Raw genomic sequence first — 20,796 nt, 5'->3', positions numbered from 1 at the left:
GCTAGAGAGAGATGCCTATATATGTTAAATGTACTAATAGGTTGTATTTTAGAGTATTTTTCTACATACGATGTCATTATTCTCACTATTTATGGTTTAGCATTATTTGGATGTATGGTAAACAACGTCATCAGGTCAACGATTCTATTAGCTATAGATTTTCCTATCGACTTGACATGCTCCCATAATAATCGTAAAGTACCAGGCGGGCATAACAAAGGAGACAGTGTACTAGCATAAATAAAGTATAAATTCTTTCGACGTTCTGCGATGCTTCCATTCCGGTGCGGTGGTTCTCAAAGCGAACCCGATATGAACGTAACTCAACACCGCGCTAGGAATTCCGCGTTTCGCCATATCTCCTCGGCTAGGATGCTCTCCTGGTCTCTATTAATATTATGTGAGCTTGTCACACAAAATTACGATCGCGTGCTTGAAGCAGGCATGATTACAAAAGACATTTTTTAGGGTTCCATACCCAAAGGGTAAAACTTAAGTCCTATATTTCATAATATATATAATGTATTAACTGCGAAGTGATTGTGAACCTAATCTTGAAATAAAGTAACATACCAAGACTATCTAATAATAATATAAACTTTGATTATTACAACAAAAGTGCAAAAAAGATTCTTGCAAAAAAAAGGTTACAAAGTTGATCAATTTTTTTCTTTTAATTTTTGTCATACCTACTGCGTTACCCGTCTTTAAAAATTTACCCAGTCAGAAATACTGAAAATTATCGTTTTATTAAGTCTTTAATTTAACGCAGCAAAAGTTATAGCCACAACAACTGGGGTCGATATAACTCTGACAAACAATTTGTCAGATCAAAAGCGTCGAAAACAGATGTTCAATATCCAAAAACAATAGACGCAAAACACAGAACCGCGGGATTCTGTCGCGGGATTACCTTGCCTTATAATTATTTTTAGCCCCCGAGAAAAGGGCTTAAAGTCCCAAGGTAGGATTTGTGAGACGCCGTTATTCAATATTATTTCTTGGGTATTTTCCGGGGGAGGCGACACGTACGCAGGTACGTTGCGTGAATCCCGGAAGGCGGGATAGATTGATGATTAGCGGGATTATGTATGACACGCGTCTATTATTATGGACTGCGCATTCTTCAAACTTATCCTCGATAAAGTGGTACTCAGGAGTATAGCAAAGATTGTCGTTAGCATCTGTTAGAAACCAAAACAGTATTACTTAATAACTTTTTTTTGGCTACTACAAGGATGCCCTTGACTGCAATCTCACCTGGTGGTAAAAAATTGATGTATTAGAGATCTTATACAATCGAGTTAAGGACATGAACAGGAAAAAAAGAAACTTAAAGACAGCTTTATCGATTAGTACCTATCTCTGCTACGTAATTTTAGAATTAGGAAAACAAATAGAAAGAAAGGTTTTATCAAAAATAAAGATACTAATAACTATATACTAATACACTAGCTGTTGCCCGCGACTTCGTCTGCGTTTGATTTTGTTTTTAAAGTATTCAGTATCGCTAAGCCTTAAATGAGTATAGTTGTATATACATATAACATGTGACTGTCAATTAATTACAGACAAATAATTTGCAATAAAATAAAATTGTGACTTTACTTAAAGATCTAAGCTATCCTATCTCTTAAGTTGGACCAGACTGCTCACGGTGTGCCAATTTAATTTAAAATCGGTTCAGTAGTTTAGGAGTCCATCGCGGACAAACATCGTGACAGGAGATTTATATATATTAAGATAAACTAAATTATATGCATAAAACTACAAATAATACTTATATACATATTTAAAAAACGAATATATACTTTAAAATACCATAAATACTTAAATGTGAGATAATTGTTGAGTTTTCAGAGCTCTACTGTAACTAACTAAGCGAAGGATACGAGTATATAAATGCTCGGATCTATAATAATGAAAAAAGTAATGAATCCGTAGAGAATAAGACGAAACAGTTCGACCAAGCAATGTTGAAATGGCAATATAAAGGCCATTAGATTAATATAAGGTCGTTGCAGTATTGAATTGCTGAAACGGCGACACTGCATCATCCATGAGGATCCACAGACGATATCAAGCCTGCAGTGAAGAGTTTTAAACACAGGCGGCTCAAGACCTACAAGGTCGTACGTAAAGGTCCAAGGAGGATCAAAATAAGCCGATACAATTGTGGTCAGGATAGTCTCATAATAAAAGGCAAATTGTATTCAGTTAACGATCCAACCAATTTCCATTCTTCACACGCTCAAAACCAGTTTGGAAATGTAAAATTACACAACCTGCAACCCACCCGGATCAATGAAATTCAAATTCAAATGGACAGAACGAACTAGATCGCAAAGTTTTAAAATTCATACCGTTTACAGTCACGGACGCTCGGATTGTTACCAATATTGCATGCGCCGCGCTGAATTTAAATGGGACCACGCTCGACTGTTTCCAACTAGCGAGATCACATCTCCTTTTTTGGTTTTATAACCGGGCGATACCGAATTAGCTATGCGATCGTTTGATTCAATCGGCCGGTGTCCCGCCGTGCCGCGACACGACACCGATCCGTGTAATCGCAAATCAAATATCCATATTCGTAGCGGGCAAAGATTCGACTGTGACATTGAATTCATTTGCTTCTAATTGGTATTTTGCGGTACTTTGATCGCAGACTGCTACACGACCCGCAGACCGCATAAGTCCTAAATCCGCACGCGAGACATTTTTCAGCAGTCATCGTTTATCTCATTGACGTTCCTTGTTTGAAATATATAATGCTCTGTTGCCCAAAAATAAAAGTCCTATAACCGTCTTCGAGTTGAAAGCTATCTGTCCTAAATTTCGCTGTGACCAGTTAAGTTATGCATAGGTTATCGAGGCTGTTTTCACAAATCCATAACGCATCAGTGCAATGGCAAATCAAATAAATAAAAAAAACAATTTAATAGCACGAAATTCATTGATTCCTTTTAATTATCAATACGTGTGTTCTGAAAACCTTTCAACGGTGATATATGGGCTAGAAGCTTAGTAGTCAGCTCATAATTATGTCAATGCCTTGACAATGCGTTCGCTGCTTTACTCGATGGTAGCAAATTATCAGTCCTTGATCGTGTCCAATCTCACCTGCTGTTAAGGCGGTTCTCGCGACAGTGTGCGATCAACTGCTCACCGGTGGAGTGCACAGGTGTCTCTGTCACCGCGACGCTCCATTTCGCGCGCCGTAATGGAATGAATATTACAAACATCACGCCGACAACTCCCGCACGCACTCGCTACGCGGGCCGCTGCGCTTTTTGATGCCGACATGAAGCATTGTCTATGTCCGACCGCATTTTGAACGCACCAATCATATCGCGGCCAAGCAATTTCGAGCAGTTCAATACCACGGTGAAATACGATTTTACAGCGCTTAATGGTATATCACGACAAATCTGGGTCAGTGTCCAGTGTAGGACAGTGTCCAGTGTCAAGGATAGCACCCAGTGTCCTTTGTAAAGTGTGTCCGGAACATGGCTTGAACTTCACACACCCTACATTAGTGTATAGTGTTATCTAATTATTTTTTTTGTATTTTACTGATTAGCTAGCCTCGTTGGTCTAGTGGTTAGCATGATCAATTACGGTTTCCGAGGCGCCCTGACCCTGATATGTATAGATAGACACGAGATCCGTACCAACATCGACGCGTCCACTACCTGAACAGTTTTCCTGCGGCTATGTAATGAAAGCACTTAGCACTAAGCGAAGCAATTATAAGTAATTTGGAGCGTGGTAATGGACGTGGACGGGACACGCAAAAACCCGCGAAACGGAACGCTAAAAGCTCCCTAATTCGATTGTCGACGGTTACCTACTTTTTAAAACTTCAACTACGCCCGAGTCGGAAACAAAGCGGATTCTGGATTTTAGAAACCGAGTTCGAGACTTCGGATATAAATTACTTCTAGCTACCAGAAACCTTTCTATAGCAATTTTAACTGGTTCTTGCGTAATTCATAGCTTTTTACCATGACTTTTTAGACCTGCGCGTAAGCTTTGAAGACTTGTTTAAGAACACCTATGATTTAGGGTACTGTGATAGTACAAAGGAACAATTATTTAGAAAAAATATAGTCTTCAGAATTAGACATTTTACTTGTTATTTTACGACTGTTCTACGTCATTAAATAAGAGCTAATTTGCTCAAGCAAATTGCATTTGTTCCTTGAATTAGGTGAAAATTGAAAAAAAAATATCTCTAGATCTCTAAAAATAGCAACTGAAAGTTGGCAAAATCACAGTGACAGAGGCTCTGTGGTTTATAAAAAACCAGGAAAATTGGACACCAGTAGAATCGTTTTTTTTATAAATATTAAGGATTAGGATCTTGATTTCCAAAATGCTTGGTTTTGTCTGGAAGCGACGGGAAATCGTTAATATAGTATTAAATGTAATGATTTTCAGAAAGAATAGTATTGCAGCGGTCAGATTAGGAACCCATCTATGTGATGATATTTTTAGCTGTTTTGAGTCGATTTCATTTAGCCAGAAAGCGAGCCCAAAATCTCCCATATTTAAACAAATTTGCAATCGCGCCTTTAAAGAAAGTGGGCATCGCAGACGCTAGGAGCGAAACAGAAATGGCTTAGAGGACTTCGAGCGTCACCTGAGCTGAACGCAAGCGGGACGCTTTCTTCGGCCCTGGTGATTTATGGGTGTAGATCCGGACCGGTAATGAAATTGCACCCCCTTGCCTCTCCCCCCCTCACCCCTCGCCAGCGCGCCGAAGCCATTCTAGAAATTACTACGCAACGCCGTGCTGCGACACCGGAGCAGATCTCCGGTAACGTCTTATGCTAATGTTTATTTTTTACCATCAATCACAATGATAAAAGGCTCAACTCCAGTATTGAGTCGTCGAATGGTACAGTTTTAATTGCCTTTGAAACCTTCTTTGTCTACGCAATGAAAAATTTAAAACTCGCGTATTTGGTCCATGTTAGTAGACAGATACCGAGTTAAGAACACATTCTTAATTTTGGGTTTAGGTATATGTTTGATATTTTAGAACATGGTCTTGGTTCAATGCCGATTGATTAATACCTTAGAAGTAATCAGATACTAGCTTGAACTTCGTGTCGAACTGTATCCCAAGTACTACCCAATCGATTTAAACCTATCAAATTGAGTTTTATAATGTGATTTCAGCCTACGAACGTTTCGTTTGTAACAACTCAGCGATTTCTGCATCACGCGTGAATAAATAGGTAACTTTTTTTCATTATTAAGTAATATTAACACAGCTGAGAAAAGTTAGAAGTTAGATTCACCACACTTCCTTTATTGCAGATTGGTGGGCTATTAGGATTTTTAACTAGTAGCAATGCTAATGTTTGTTTTTTGCCATCAATCACAATGATAAAAGATTCAGCTCCCGTATTGAGGCGTCAAATGGGACGGGTTTAATTGCTTTCGTAGAATCGGCCTGCCTTTTGAGAAGCGCGCTTTGTCTACGCAATGAAAAATTTATTGCTCTCGCTGGAAAATTTTAATTGAAAACTCCACAGCTCCGCACCGCTCCGCGATCCAATTGTCTCGGCTGACATTGGTTGCGTGATTCCAACTTTGCGTATGCTGAAGTTAAAACAGCTATTAGGCTTATTCCATGATGATTTTATAACCGCTAACTTTGTCAGTGTTCGACCTTTGTTGTTCATTTTGTCCATGCAGTTAAAACGGTGATAGCCTTGTGGGTAGCATTCCAACTTTACTTTAGGAGGGCCGAGTTCGAATCCCAGCACGCACCTCTTACTTTTTTTAGTTGTCGTTTTGAGGAATTCAAATAGCACATGCTTACACGGTGAAGAAAACTCAGATTTATCCATAATGTCCACAGAGGTGTGTGGAGTCCACTAATCACTGGGCAGCATGGTGGACTACGTCCTTAAGCCCTTCTCATTGTTGGAGGAGACTCGTGCCCTGTAGAGGACCGGTAATCGGTTGATATGGTCGCCTAGTATTGAGAGATCAAGTACGTCAATACATCTTATCGGCTTAGTGGGTAAGTGCTTTTATGAATTGAATAAGGAACATCGCGCACGGTAATCGGTTCATATGATGATGATTGTTCACTTAATGTTCTTGCGCTAAATATTTTGAGTATCTCCTTGGCACAGTAGTTAGGTCTGGGGTTTCAGCAGTAAGAGATACTGCGTTCGATTTAAAGCGAAGTCATTGTGGGAATAAATATCTTCTGAGTGGTCTCTAATCTGGTTTGGTGGGAGGCTTTCTGTCGTGAATAATTGCCATCCTACTCACATAACACCGGCACAATGCCGCTTAGATATTAACTAGGGGTACATGTTTGATATAACTGCCATGCCCCTAACAGGGTAGGCCCCTACCATCTTTGGCGCAGTTGGCAGCGACTCTGCTTTCTGCCGTGGGTTCGATTCCCACAACTGGAAAATGTCTGTGTGATGAACATGTATGTTTTTCAGTGTCTGGGTTTTAATATGTATATTATAAGTATTTATATGTATTATATTCATAAAAATATTCAACAGCTGTCTTAGTACCCATAACACAAGCTACGCTTACTTTGAGACTAGATGGCAATGTGTGTATTGTCGTAGAATATTTATTATTATTTATTTATTATTTATTATTTATTATTTAGCAGTTCAATACCAGGGTGAAATACGATTTTACAGCGCTTAATGGTATATCCCGACAAATCTGGGTCAGTGTCCAGTGTCAAGGATAGCACCCAGTGTCCATTGTAAAGTGTGTCCGGAACATGGCTTGAACTTCACACACCCTACATTAGTGTATAGTGTTATCTAATTATATAATAATTATTATTATTATTAATATTATTTTTATTATTTCTGTTATTATTATTATTATTATTATCTTAGACTGCATTGACTGTACCATCTTAGGTCATCTTAGTCAGTCACTAATAGTGGAAAGAAGAACTGCGTAAAGCTTTAGCAATTTCGGTTACAGTAACGTCCAAAATTACTTAGCTAATAACGTTCCTACAATTCAACATAAATCAATACTTGAATCGATCTTCTACGAGCGCGCGATTTTAATACATTAAATACGCAAGTTAAAACGGTCTAATGTTTACAGAATATAGTTTCTATCTGGTGATTTTAGATTAGATAGGTTATTATTAATTTCAGCTATTTGTTTTTAATTTCTGTATGTGTACCTTACGAACGATTTATATCAAGTTAATTATTAATAACTATTTTTATCTTGCGCAATAAGACGTTTGGCGCATTGAGGTTTTATTTCCGTCTATTTATTAATATACAAGTAGCTTATCATAATAAATATATGAGTTTGTTATTTTTATATTTATTTCATATAATTTTTTTTTATTTGTGGAATTTTTGTTTATGTATTCGTATTTAGTTATTTGAATGTAGGTTTATAATAATTTTACACCACCTATATGTTCTCGCTCTTGTTGTCCTAATCCTAAGGTTACCTAGCAGAGATCGCTTCTAAGCGATAAGGCCGCCTTTCATATTCTACTCCAGTCTTTGTGTTGTCTCTGTTCGTACTTTATTTTCCTAACTGTATAGTGGTGAACAAATAAAGAGTTTAAATAAAAAATAACTAAAACTCCATTTATTTTTTATTTTTATTAGCTGAATCTATTGAAGAAAGCAATGCTCTGGATCAGACTTGTTCTTAAAATAGTAATGTATCTATAGACTTAGTCAAATATACCTATATTATGTTATCTCTCTTAGTGTAGCAGTCTAACTTAATTGATTAAAAACCATGAGTGTACGAGTTAACAATAGAATGTTTAATAAAGAAATGAGATAATTAACAGCGGATGTGAAATATTTCAAAAACAAATTTAAACAGCCTCTAATGAAGTAGGTGTTCTGTGTTAAATGCATGCGACTTACCGTTAAGTGCTGAAAGAGCCACGCTCTCAGGATATTTGTGGCGACCTTCGGGAAGATTCCCCGTTTCTTCTGGTTCTTCTTCCCATTCGTGTCGTCGTCTTCCTCCCCCGTACCCTCGCCGGAGCCGATACTCGCATTACTGGCGTCCCCTGGAACAAGAGAAAGGTTATTTGTAGATATTACAACGATTTATATATATTTTTAAGTGAAGCATCGATAGTAAAATTGACCAATATCCCGTTACGGTAAACGGCATGACCCTCTACATCTGCTCTGCTTCCCCCCAACTGCATATATATTTTTTATTTAATGACTTATATTCATTTTCATAGTTTTACAATTTTATTAATTTAACAAATGAATCCCTATTTTATTTCTATTGCTACTGAACATGTTTTTTTTTTAATTTCTACTACAAACTTAGATATTCTGCCAGGCTTATTATTATGTCACAATTGAAGTACAATGTTTTTTAAGCCTATGCCGGAACAATACCTAGATGGGATATCTGAGATAACTTTCACAGTACTAGTACTATCCCAATTTTAACAAGAATTACTTGGGATTAAAAATTGCAAACAAAAAACATAATTTTATCAAAATTTTATACCATTAAAATAAATCGCAAATATTCGTAAAACACTTCATACAGGCCTGGATAATTAACAAGTATGAGCAGACACATATAAAAAATCAAGAAGCAAAAATATTATAAAATTTTGGAGAAACAATCGACAAGGGCAATATCTGTAAAAAAGTGGATATACAACTGAGAATAGTTGAGGATGAAGTGTTCTTTGATCGCGTGTAGGCGTTTGCTCTACTGAATAATTAACGTGAAATTCACTCCGAAAGCGCTACGTGTAAGCAACAAAAGCTAACACGATAAACAAATTAGTGTGCACTGAGCCGCATCAAATATTCATCGGGACAGGAACAAATCGAATCAGCACGGAGCGGGGTGTGGAGCTCCGTCTTATTTCTGTGCTCCTTGTAAATAAAAAAAAATCTTTGTTACTGTGCTTTGTTTGTGTAAATAAAAAAGTTGAATTTGTTGCAAATTATTGTCACGTGTTTAATGCGTTTGGTTTTTCACTTCACACGAAGACTTTTCTGTTAGGTCGCAATTTAAGATTGGTCTTGTGTTTGTTTATAAAGAAAACCCTTAGTTTATTATTAAGCGCTCGATGACTTTGATTTCCCCTTGATATGTGGGTTTCTCAGTTTGACTGTTAATCAGTATTGAATCTTATTCATCAAAGAACAATTAGAAACAGTAACAACCTGGATGAGAACTCCTTATATATGTACTAATTGTTAACTCAAAATCACCGGTTGCTATTATTTAAAAAGAATCAAGAATTTAAGTTTCAATTAAACCCCGTAATTTTTTCATTTATTCACATATCATTATGGAATATCATATCATAATTTCTTTCATTATGGAATATTATATCATTTATATGGATTTATGTCCTGTTGTTTCAATGCAATATAGATGTATCAAACATCGTATGCCAAGAAATATTCTGCAACACAGAAGCCTCGAAACGTATTCATACAAACTATACTGAAGCAACTATCCCCTCTTCCATAACAACGAGCTGACCCTGATATAAGATAGAATGTTAGCAGTCATTAAGTCAATCATCAATAGTTTTATTCAATGGATTATTCTACAAAATCTTTATCATCCTTCTATCTATTTATTTAACGTTTCATTCTTTCGTAAGACAAAATTCGAGGCTTGGATAAAAAAAAAAGTAACTTTATTTTGGATAGCATACCAACGCCAGAGGTTATCGAAAATCTAACCGAAACAAATCTTGATAGCGTTAATCCGATTTCAACAATGGTTTAGCTGTTACGTTTTTGTGTTTGTAACATTAAACATAAAAGCAACTTTTTTAACATTACATGTTAAAAGTTATACTTTTAATTATTAGGAGTATTAGCTTTACTTAAAGTTAAACAAGAACATAATTAAACTCAAAAGACGAAGATAGCCCAGTATAGTGGTGATAGCCGAGTGGGTAGGACTTCGACTTCACTTTCGGGTAGGGCGGGTTCGAAACCCGACGCGCACTCTAATCTTGTCTAAGTTAAGTGCGTTCAAGCAATTAAAATAGCACTTGCTTTAACGGTAAAGGAAAACATCGTGAGGAAACCTGCATACCTGACAGTTATCAATAATGTTATCAAAGATGTGTGAAGTCCACCAATCCGCACTGGGCCAGCGTGGTGGACTACGGCCCCTTCTTATTGTGGGAGGAGAGCCCTGTAGGCCGGTAATGGGTTGATATGATCATGAAACTCAAAGGACCATACTAAAACAGAAGACCTAATCAGAGCAATACACGCGCTAAAAAAGTGTTGCCATTTTCAAATTTGTTATTTTTAATAATTGCAAATTATACTAAATAAAATACAGCTATAATTTTCATATGAATCACGCAATATCCATTAATGTATACTAGTAGATTCGAACGATTAGAAAATAGTGTAGGATGAGTGATAGGATTTTCAAATGAGTCCAATATAAATTAGCAAAATTTGGTCAATTAAAAAACAAAACAGGATCCCCATTAAACAGATTCCACTTAGACTTATCTCAAAAGAGTTCTAGATCAAGGAGGCTACATCTTTCTAGACAGACGAGACAAATTCGTCTAGCTCATTATAATAACGTGTTAATCGCAACACCAGGCGTGCAGGAACCGCGAGAGATGTCTCGACTCCGCTTATCAGGCTTGCGTCTGGCATATTAATTAGAAACTCCAACTAGTATTTATTTAATCACCTGCCACACCACTGATTCCTATCTTGAGTATATACGCTTAATTAATTCTTGGTGCGTCGCGACGTAGGTACATGTCTAGTTGAACAGCGATCCGTTGCACGGAGGTTTATTCATGCGGAAATTAACCTAACTCCTATACAAGTTATGTGTCTCCGAGATGAAAAGGTTTTATGACTGAAAATTTTCTATACAATGTATTTTAAGTTTAATTTGCTATAATTCGCGAAAACCAGAGCAATTTTTAGGCTTCTTAATCTTTATAATCCACATCGCAATCTTTATCATACATATCATGGGATTCTGCAAAGTTACGCATGCTTCTATCCAGATTGCGTGACCAAATAAATTGTATACTGTCTAATCTGAAACGAGATGGTTTTAAATTATGTTAAAACATGAACGAAATCCGGAAATAATTTTCGGATATATTCTTGGATTTATATTGCTAAAATTGCTATAATACCGCAGCTGTACAGCTTCATATAAACGTACTTTTATAATGACAACAACCTTACCTTGGGCACCAGAACACTTTTGGGCACTGGTTGGCGTATGAGGGAGGAGACAGTTTTAGAGCTATGGCTTTCCAGGAGGGCGTAATAGAGGTTTAGCTTTAACGAAGGAAGCGGTGATAGCCTTGTGGGTAAGGCTTTGGCTTCCTTTTCGGGAGGACCGAGTTCGGCACGCACTTCTTAACTTTTAGGAGTTACGTGCGTTTTAGCCATTCAATATAACATGAGAATCTGAGAGGCTACCCGTGCCCTGTAGTGGGCCGGTAATGAGTTGATGACAGCCGAAAGCCTAACGTTTTCTCCGAGGCAAGAGAGGTTTTAATGAAACAATTTTTGGCCTTAATTGGGTTTGGAACTGGGGACTTAACGATCATAGCCATTAACTATAAAAAAGTATTGAAACAGAAGAAGAAGAACAAATACTTTATTGTACACAAACTTCATAATATATAACATAAAAAAATACAAAATTTAGAGAGTTAAGGCTAGAGTCGGTTAAACGTCTGTATTTCGAACTTGGGTAATTTTCTCTATTTCTTTGGATACAATTGTTCCACAACCGATCGCACGCCATTCATAGAAGAGCTGAGGATATAGAGCTAAGACCCACAACTAAGTCTAATGCGGATTAAATATTCAAAGTGAGTCCGACATCGTGGCAATGACTGCGATAACTGATAGACAAGGCATTATATCGAGTATCCGCGCACCGCGTGCGTTCCCGGTGCGGCACCCGTGCGCCGACCGGTATGCATTGTGATGGTAATGGGGGCAAAGTAATAAAATTACTCTTACACCATTACCCGCTACCCCTCGGTATTACGCCGCTGTAACACAGGGTGTAGCGATGAAATGCTTCGAATTTGACAGCAAACATCGCGATTAATATCTTGAAGGAATTGTCAGTTTTGTGCCAATCGCGCCCAGCGATTGCCATTTTTTTTTATGGAAATATTGCGGGACTTAGGTAATTGTGGGGAAGTAGGTAGAGAGAATACATTTGTCACCAGCTCTTCCTCTTCCCGCGGTCGTCTATAGGAATGTAACTGAGAAAGAGCAGCTAAGTCCTCAGTGCTACTACTACGATCTCCCGTGGCTAAAAATATTCTAGACCTAACTAAATGTTAAGCGTCGTCAGTATGTCAATTTTCAATGGGAAATTATCATTAAATAAATAAAATATCTACAAACACATCTGGTCATAGTTGAGGACTAATCGCAGGATAATAAAAGATTTAAAAAAACCACAATTGCAGTACCTCCTATTTCAATTATAACAGTGCTCTCCGCTGCGCCAGAGAGGTCGTCAAACCTGTGGGAGGATATAAACATTTTGTTCTTTCTGCGCGGAGCAAAATGCCTCTAACTGTGCCGAACCAAGGAAAACGTCCTCATGCATGCGTGAATAAAGAAAATGGTATTGCAAATCAAAGCACACCCTGTATACACTTATCGGCGTGCAAAATCAGAGTGCAGTTGCATGATGCACTGCGTAATCCCCTAATTCATCTTACTCGCACGCACACACACGCAGCCCCCTAATACTTACTAATACACCCCCAAATGAGTGTACAAACACAGATGGGGACTCGTGTGAAAAGTCAAGAGAATGGAAATTAACTTAATGTAATTGAATTGGCAGTGTCTTCTTACTGTTGTCTTTGCGATGTTTATTGTTGTACCTATAGAGGGTATTGAGCGGTTCTGCTCTTATTATAACGAATATAAAGCTTGATATGATGATGTTGGTGATTCTGCATTCGCCCATTACTGGCCCACTACAGGGCGAGGGTCTCATCCCATAATGAGCAAGGGTGAAGGCCGTAGTCCACCACGCCAAATGCGGATGGTGGACTTCACACACCGTTTGAGAACATTATGTAGAACTCTTAGGTAAGCAGGTTTCTAAACATGCACATAACTTACAAAAGTTAGAGGTGCGTGCTGGGATACGGACTCGGCCTCCCGAAATTGAGTCCCCGGAGGCCGAGTCCTACCCACTCACTCAGTCACTGGGCCAGCGTGGTGGACTATGGCCCTAACCCGTTCTCATTGGGGGAGGAGACCCGTACCCTGTAGTGGGACTGTAATGGGTTGATAAGATGATGATGATGATATTCATTTGGTGGGTTCAACATTTTCAAATTTCCTAAGATAAGTTCCAACATTCAATGTGTACATGAGGCTTGATATATAAAAAGTAAACACTCAAACAATTATTATCTTCGTAAGATTCTTCTGTAGGCACAAACGCGTAGCTATAAAAACAAACTGTCGATGGGCAAATGTAATAAAGCGAATCTCCGATGCAACTAAAACTGCTCATTAGAGCAAATCCATCCACGGTGTGGTGTTTGCTCCCATGGCGTTTGTAAGCCGATTGCCGCAACCCGACACCGAACCCGCGACCCCTGTGCGAAAGTGCGGCGACCGCCAAACTTGGGGTACGCGCTGTTTGGCTACAAATACGTAGGGTTGGATTTTAGGGTTGCAGATTTGGGAATGTCGAACGAAATTTTTTGCTAGATACGTCAATTTCAATGAATTTTCCCTCAAGATCAATGGCTCGAATTATTTCGCCTGTCATAATCAGCCTAGAAAACAAATTCAAATAATTATAATATTTTTGTTTTTTCACAGTTTTAAAAAGATAATAAGTTCTTCTTTTAAATGTAGTACTACACCTGTATCAGAAGACTACGCGAAAAAGATGTAGGTTTTATTTAAAAAGTATAGGTACACTGAAATTTAGGTAAATTAATATAATAAAAAACAGGCCGCATTTGGATCCCTCCTAGCTTTAGTTTTAAGTTAATGAATGTAGTTTCCACCATCACCTAACAATAATGATAACATATAATATCTATGTATGAATGCTTCATAGTTGCCTTGGATAACTTCTATATGAATTATGAATAAAACTTTGATAATTGCCTCAATTTTTACATGAGGATCAATAATACCAAAATTATGTGTTTTTTAATACCAGCATAAGTTCAGACATCTAATTTTAAACGTAGAGTTCTGTATGAGTACGGAGAAATCCCAAAAATAAACATCAACAGCGATAAATATGAGACTCGTCCGCGCCACAGACAGACTGACACGTCCTCGTAGATGGTTATCTCGGAACAGTTAATCACGCTTAAAACGTTACGTTAGGCATCGCGCTGCGTACGGCCGTTGAACCCGAAAAATATCTATGAAAGGGGCACACGTATTAAGTTTACAATTATACTAGCTGAAGTATATGCAATAACTTGTAACATGATAATAATGATTTATTATATAACTAGCTTTAGTCCGCGATTTTTCGGCTATTTAACAAATCCCGTGCGTACCTCTTGTTTTCCTGAAATAAATAGTTGCCTATTTTAATCTCCGTTGGTTCTACTAATTCTGTGCCAAAAATCAAGTTGATCGGTTAGAGCGCGTAAAAAGGACAAACAGACAAAAATGCACACTATTGCATTTATAATATATGAAAGGATTGGACTGAATTATCAGATATAATTTAAATTATATGTAATTATATCTAGCTTTATAGATTAATCTAGCTATAATTAAATGTATTTATAGTTTTTGAGCTTACTTTACCGTAATAAACAAACATTACTAAATATTAAGACCTATATAAATATCTAAGAAGCTGAAGTGGCAATGGGTGGTGCACATAGTTCGGAGAAAGGATGGACGTTGGGGTCCCAAGGTGCTGGAATGGCAGCCCCGCACTGGTAAGCCCAGCGTTGTTCGAACCCCAACGAGGTGGGCAGACGACATTAAGCGCGTCGCAGGTAGCCGTTGGATCCAAGAGGCACAGAACCTGAATTTGGAACATCCTACAAAAGACCTATGTCCAGCAGTGGACGTCTATCGGTTGGTATGATGAATGAAACGTAACTAATGAACTATAGCGCAATAAGTTAATCTACGTAACTTCATCGCCGACCCATTACCGGCCTCTACAAGGAACGGTTCTCCTCTCAGAATGAGAAGGGTTTAGGCCGTAGTCCACCATACTGGCCAATGGCGGATTGGTAGACTTCACACGCCTTTGGCAATATTATGCGGAGCTCTCAGGAGTGCAGGTCTCCTCACGGTGGTTCCCTCCCTCCTCCTCCTCCCTCAAAGTTAAAGCGATATTAAACTGCTGAAGTAAAAATCGACGTAACTCTGGAAATAATGGATTGAAGCAGGCGTTACTTTGCGGAATTCATGATATACTTACTATGAAAATTAAGCTTAATTTTCTATACTCCGTGAAAGGAGTATCTGTATGGTGTTTATAATTTCTTAAATCTTTATACTCGACACCAAACAGATCTTCGGCAAATACTCTCTACGCAAGTTTCGCTCCGACGCGACGCCGGAACATCCCCAGGAAATGTTGACTTTACAATGAATAATAATTTAACAATTAAAGCAAATTAAGCTTAATTTTCATTGTAATAACTCCGGAAAGTTAGATCAAACTCAGTTCTCCAAAAGGGAGTCCGAAGTGATAAATTTTAAGCTTGAAGTCTTACAATTGAAACAAAAATCAAAAAGAAACAGCAATTTACACTGACGCTTCTTTTTGATTTTCAAATCTAGAGGAAAAATACATTTCAAAAAATGTCCCAAAAATTGCACAGACCTCCCAAAAGTTCGAAGCCAATCGGTAATTATTATAAGAATCGCTCAAAGGGACAGCCTGGATTAATGACATTATGATATTCCGCCAGATTTCCAATAAGAGGACCATACCGGCACATTCCTATCACACCCGGCCACGTCGTTACGTCACCCAATAGCCGTGCAAGAGTACCCTTCTTTAGGCATATACACATGTGCCGACTTAGGCAGGTATTAGGTGCTTAAATGGATTTAAGGCTTCCCAACGAGAAGCTGAATCGGGTTCAGAATAAATTTATACTTAACTTACTTACACTACATAACCTTATAACTATATAAGGTTATGTAGTATTCGGATTAGACTGAGTATGGAAAAGTCATAACTGTTAAAAGGCATTTAGGTTTGCGGAAACCAGAACGAGATCTAAAGCTTGGAAGACTAACTCGGTTCAGACTCAAGCAGTTTTCCTATTAGCTCACTACTTTTCTAATGAGAGGATATGTAGCTATTGCATTCAGTCATTACGTCATCTTATAAGAACGCAAGAGCGATGTAGGCGTATAATCTTTTAAACATTTACAGACGTGCCAACAAGCTAAAACTTGTAACGGTATTTATGCGTGTATGTATTGGTTTTAAAAGGTACATATACGTCGATTGAAATTTGGTATTGCAAAAATAAGATGCACCTGTTGAACAATGACAATATATTAAGTCAAGAGCCGAATCTAGGTATCTGTGTAGCCTATCAGCCTAAATTGCAAATTTACAATTAATTCAGTCACATTGTAAGATCGGTAGTTGGTTTTTCCACGTTCGTACTTAATTGGCATAATAATTATGTGGTTGGCAATCTGGTTGTTAGTTTAATACTAAGTACCTACAAGCTGACCGTTTATTTTCATCAATCAGTTTACCGATGTACTTATATGTCGGCGTGTCGGCGCCGACTTGTTGGCGCATCTATTTAAGCTTTGTCAAGAACTATTTCAATGTAATTTCACCTTTATTCGAAGATGTGTAAGGTTGATATAGATGTTAATGGATACTGGTGATAGAACTTCCAGTTTGGGTGCCAATTTTAATTAGCCTCGTTGGCCCTCCCCCCTCCAGATGAGGGTGTTTGCAAATAGCAGGCCCGAAGAAGCCAATCCATCAAATGGCGAGCGTATTACGACACCGAGCTTGTCGCTTTAAAGGGATTGCAGATTAGATTTGTATCGATGTTTTGTTAAGATTGATTAAATCTGTAATGATCGATAAACTATATTTGTGATATAAAAAATTGGTTGCCTGTAAAGTCGGTATACGGGCGAAAGTTTTACGTGACAACGACTTTGAGTGGTAAAATAATTTTAATGTGAATATTCATTCGTATAGTAGGAAGAAGGATGAAATAATAGTAACAATTTAAAACATTTATTTATACAAAGAATTATATTTAAAACATTAATTTATACAAAGAATCTCGCACTGAATTTCATATTAACAAAATTTTATTTTTACCTTTACACATACATACGTATTTATATACAAATATACATACAATAACTTGCAATACATTTGCGTACAATGAAACAGCGTTTACTAAAAAGGGACGCGTGCCTTTCACTTTTTATGTCTGTCTCTCTCGCTCTTAGGCGGGCTAACCATGCCCGAGTGGAAGGGACGCGTGCCTCTCACTCGCTCTCATTGTGAGCGCATAACGTGAGCGGAGCGTAACGCAGTTTCTTGAAGTGTCACCCGGCAAACCAATTTATAAGACGTTGTCACGTCAAAAGAAGTTTTTAGTGTTTTTAGTCCTTTTTGTGACGGAGCTTGTCTGGGGAAGTATTACTGCCATGCTTATTTTTCCTGTTAGTACCATTGTTGCACTGCTGTGTTCCGGTCTGAAGGGCGAGGTTGCCGGTGTAATTACAGGCATATTAGGCTTAACAACTACCCCTTAGGTTGATGGTTACAGGGTGGCTCATGTAGGACTTATTCCTTGCATGCATATCATGCAAGGAAATGTTGATCTGTTGAGGCGATGATTTTTCGCAAACTTTAGATGGGCCAACTGCTTAGGGTTAATTATTATTATAAAAAACTAGTATTACGATTACCCATATAGAGTGTATGTACGTGAGTTTACTTATTCAAACATTATTTCTAAATGCCTGAAGATATTTCGAAGTAGAGATTATTGTCAGAATGTTTACATAATCTCGAGTCTATAAATAAAAATAAACAATAAGGCGTTTGGATGTTACCATTTTTGAATGCAAAAATACGTACAGCATTCGGCAATTATGTTACTTAATTTACTCAAGTAGTATTTAACGTACTTTTTTCGTACTTATATACTACGAAGAAGAAGCTGACAAGAACGTCAAATGACAATTGATCTATTTTGTAAGAGACAAGTGTTTTTTATTAACCGATGTAAACTTAAGGCTGTCGTAAAAATATTATAGATTAAAACTTTTAATGTTAATCTTATGTGCTTAAGACAGCATAGAACATTACAAGTTCTGATGAACTCGTTAAAAACTCAAATAAAAATATTTCCGTAATTTACACCAAATTGATGAATGATTTATTTATGCTCTCCAAATTAATTATACATGCAACTTACGAGCTCTTTTGATATACATGATATAGGACTAGGTCCAACCTGTGTTTCGAGCCACCCGCTTCTTTGCCCAAGACAATTTTCGAACGGTGGTCATATGATTTAAGTATAGTAAAAAATTGCAGTTATCGACAAATCCGACGCAGGGCCATCACTATCGGCGCGTGCTTTCATTTGATTGGCGTAACTTGATAGCCCTGCACTCATTTGCGCGCTGCACTAACACTGAGGGTACATAGCCGACATCTTACCGAGTACTTAAAACTACGAGTCGAAATCACAAACTATAGCTATTATAAATAACGTATAAATAAAAACCTAAAAATAATACTTTAGAGGCTTTAGAGGTACATTATTTACTGTCTCTGAACTGAGCTGTGAAACCGAAATGTTGATAGTTTTTGATTAAACTGTTGCCATAGTTTTTACTGTAAGAAATCAGATACAGCCATAAGATCACATGCAAAAGTAAAATCAAGTGACTCAAGTCACTTTATTAGTTACGCGTCGCGTAGCGTAGGTACTATGCGCGTGTCGGTTTTCTATCTTCAATAAAGTTGTCATGAGTTAGCACTCGGAATGTTTTGAGTTATTTTGTATGGAAAAATAAATATACTTCTTTTGATTTATTACAGGGTAATTCCTTATGAAATATACTTTCGCACTCTTCAACAGTATTTCGTAATCTCGTTAGACGTTGTATATGGTCTGCGACTTACCCATCTTTTTAAAGGTTTTTAGTTTAATGAATCTATATCCATACCTATTAAAATATTATAAAGATTTTTTGTCGATTCCTTTGTACCGAATAGGCTCCGAAACTACTGGTCTGATTTTAAACATGTTTTGCTAAATAAAGGAAAGATTGGAAGGGCTGAAGCGAGGCTATTTGCAAACTACGGCACGGTTGTTAGAAATCCTCAACATGAAAACCAAATAGGTAAATGGGCGGGATAAATAGCTCGGAGAAAGGATGGACGTTGGGATCCTTGTGGCCACCGCAGCGTTGGTCGATCCCCAACTAGGTGGACAGACGGTACGTCACAGGGAGCCGCTGGTCGCAAACGGCACAAAACCTTAGAATTTGGAACTCCCTACAAATGACCTACGAGTATGTCCAGCGATGGACGTCTATCGTTTGACAAGATGATGATGATGATGAGGAAACTAAAACCGGGCCGGGGATCGACCTTGTGACCTCTCACTAATAAGGCCATAGCGCTTACTACTGTGCCTGGGAGGTCGTCAAAATTACAAAGAGACTGTACGGGAGCTATGGTGATGCGGTCGACCGTAACAATAAGAAGACCTTCCTCCGAGCGGGTGATCGTGCTCGGAAACCGGGGTCCGACCATTCATCTTTAGAAATTGTATTTATGGTCAATTTTGCAAACTCGATGCAGGATCTTTGTGGCGCCATCTAGTTAGGTAATGTGGAGACCGCCACAAGACCAACGAGTCAAACTTTAATAAAAAAAAACGCAACCACGCCTTTTGTACGTATCATCTTAAATACAACAGTTTAACTATGAAATATTTTCAATAATGTGGTTTTCGAAGTGAAATCTAACAGAAATTTTGAGCTTGAGCTATTATTTTTAACAAGCTACCCGTCAGTCTCACCGGCGGACATTAGCGGCACATAGCGGCATCAGCAGAGCGGAGTGGAGTCAAAGGAAAGTGCCACGCAAGCTTAATCACCCACGGGACCTGAGTCGCCAGTTTTGCAGTCGACACAATGAATTGAGCTTTTATGTTATATCATTTAAACTCTATAGATTTTGTCTATGGTATTCATATTTTTATAATTAAAAAAACTTAACTTAATTTTACGTACACGCGTGGAAGTAGGCACAGATAATGAATAATGTAGCTCCGGACTAATTAGTACTATTTTTTTTATTTATTTTTATCATGAGATTTTGAGTATAAACTTTATTTTTTTTGTCTTAAATGAAATGTTAAAACTCCCACTATAGCTTACGTTTTACAATTACTTAATACTTACAATTGCTTACTGTTTCGTTTTACAATTATTATTTTAACTTTATAATTAGATTTTAAAACTATGTACATATTGTAAAGTATGCTTTTGTCGCCAAATAATCGAATTTGTTGTTTGCAAAAAGTCACCATCTCGATATATGAAAGCTTAGAGTCACGGGCATTGGAGAGAGCTGTGCTTGCTCGGAGTATTTTATGGGATTAATTCATAAGAGGATACCCAAATGGCTCAGTTGCCCATGCAGCTCAACTGCAACGATTTTTTAAAATTATATTTAAAAAAAAAATTCTTCAACGCCAAGTAGAAATACATCATCAGGCCTTAAAGTGCCATC

The 20,796-nt window shown here is 37.7% G+C and overlaps 1 protein-coding gene across 2 annotated transcripts in view; it reads right to left on the bottom strand.

Annotated features, from left to right (window-relative positions):
• LOC120632277 (homeobox protein homothorax) overlaps positions 1 to 20,796 on the bottom strand; it is a 461,602-nt gene that overhangs the window by 151,089 nt on the left and 289,717 nt on the right. For both annotated transcript variants that reach the window (XM_039902101.1, XM_039902102.1), the window contains exon 10: positions 7,917 to 8,065. In XM_039902101.1, coding sequence (XP_039758035.1) covers positions 7,917 to 8,065 — 149 coding nt within the window. The remainder of the gene's footprint in view (positions 1 to 7,916; positions 8,066 to 20,796) is intronic.

This window comes from Pararge aegeria, chromosome 19, assembly GCF_905163445.1.
Source record: "Pararge aegeria chromosome 19, ilParAegt1.1, whole genome shotgun sequence".
NCBI classification, from domain to species: Eukaryota; Metazoa; Arthropoda; class Insecta; order Lepidoptera; family Nymphalidae; genus Pararge; species Pararge aegeria.
This window is presented reverse-complemented; position numbering and strand designations above follow the sequence as displayed.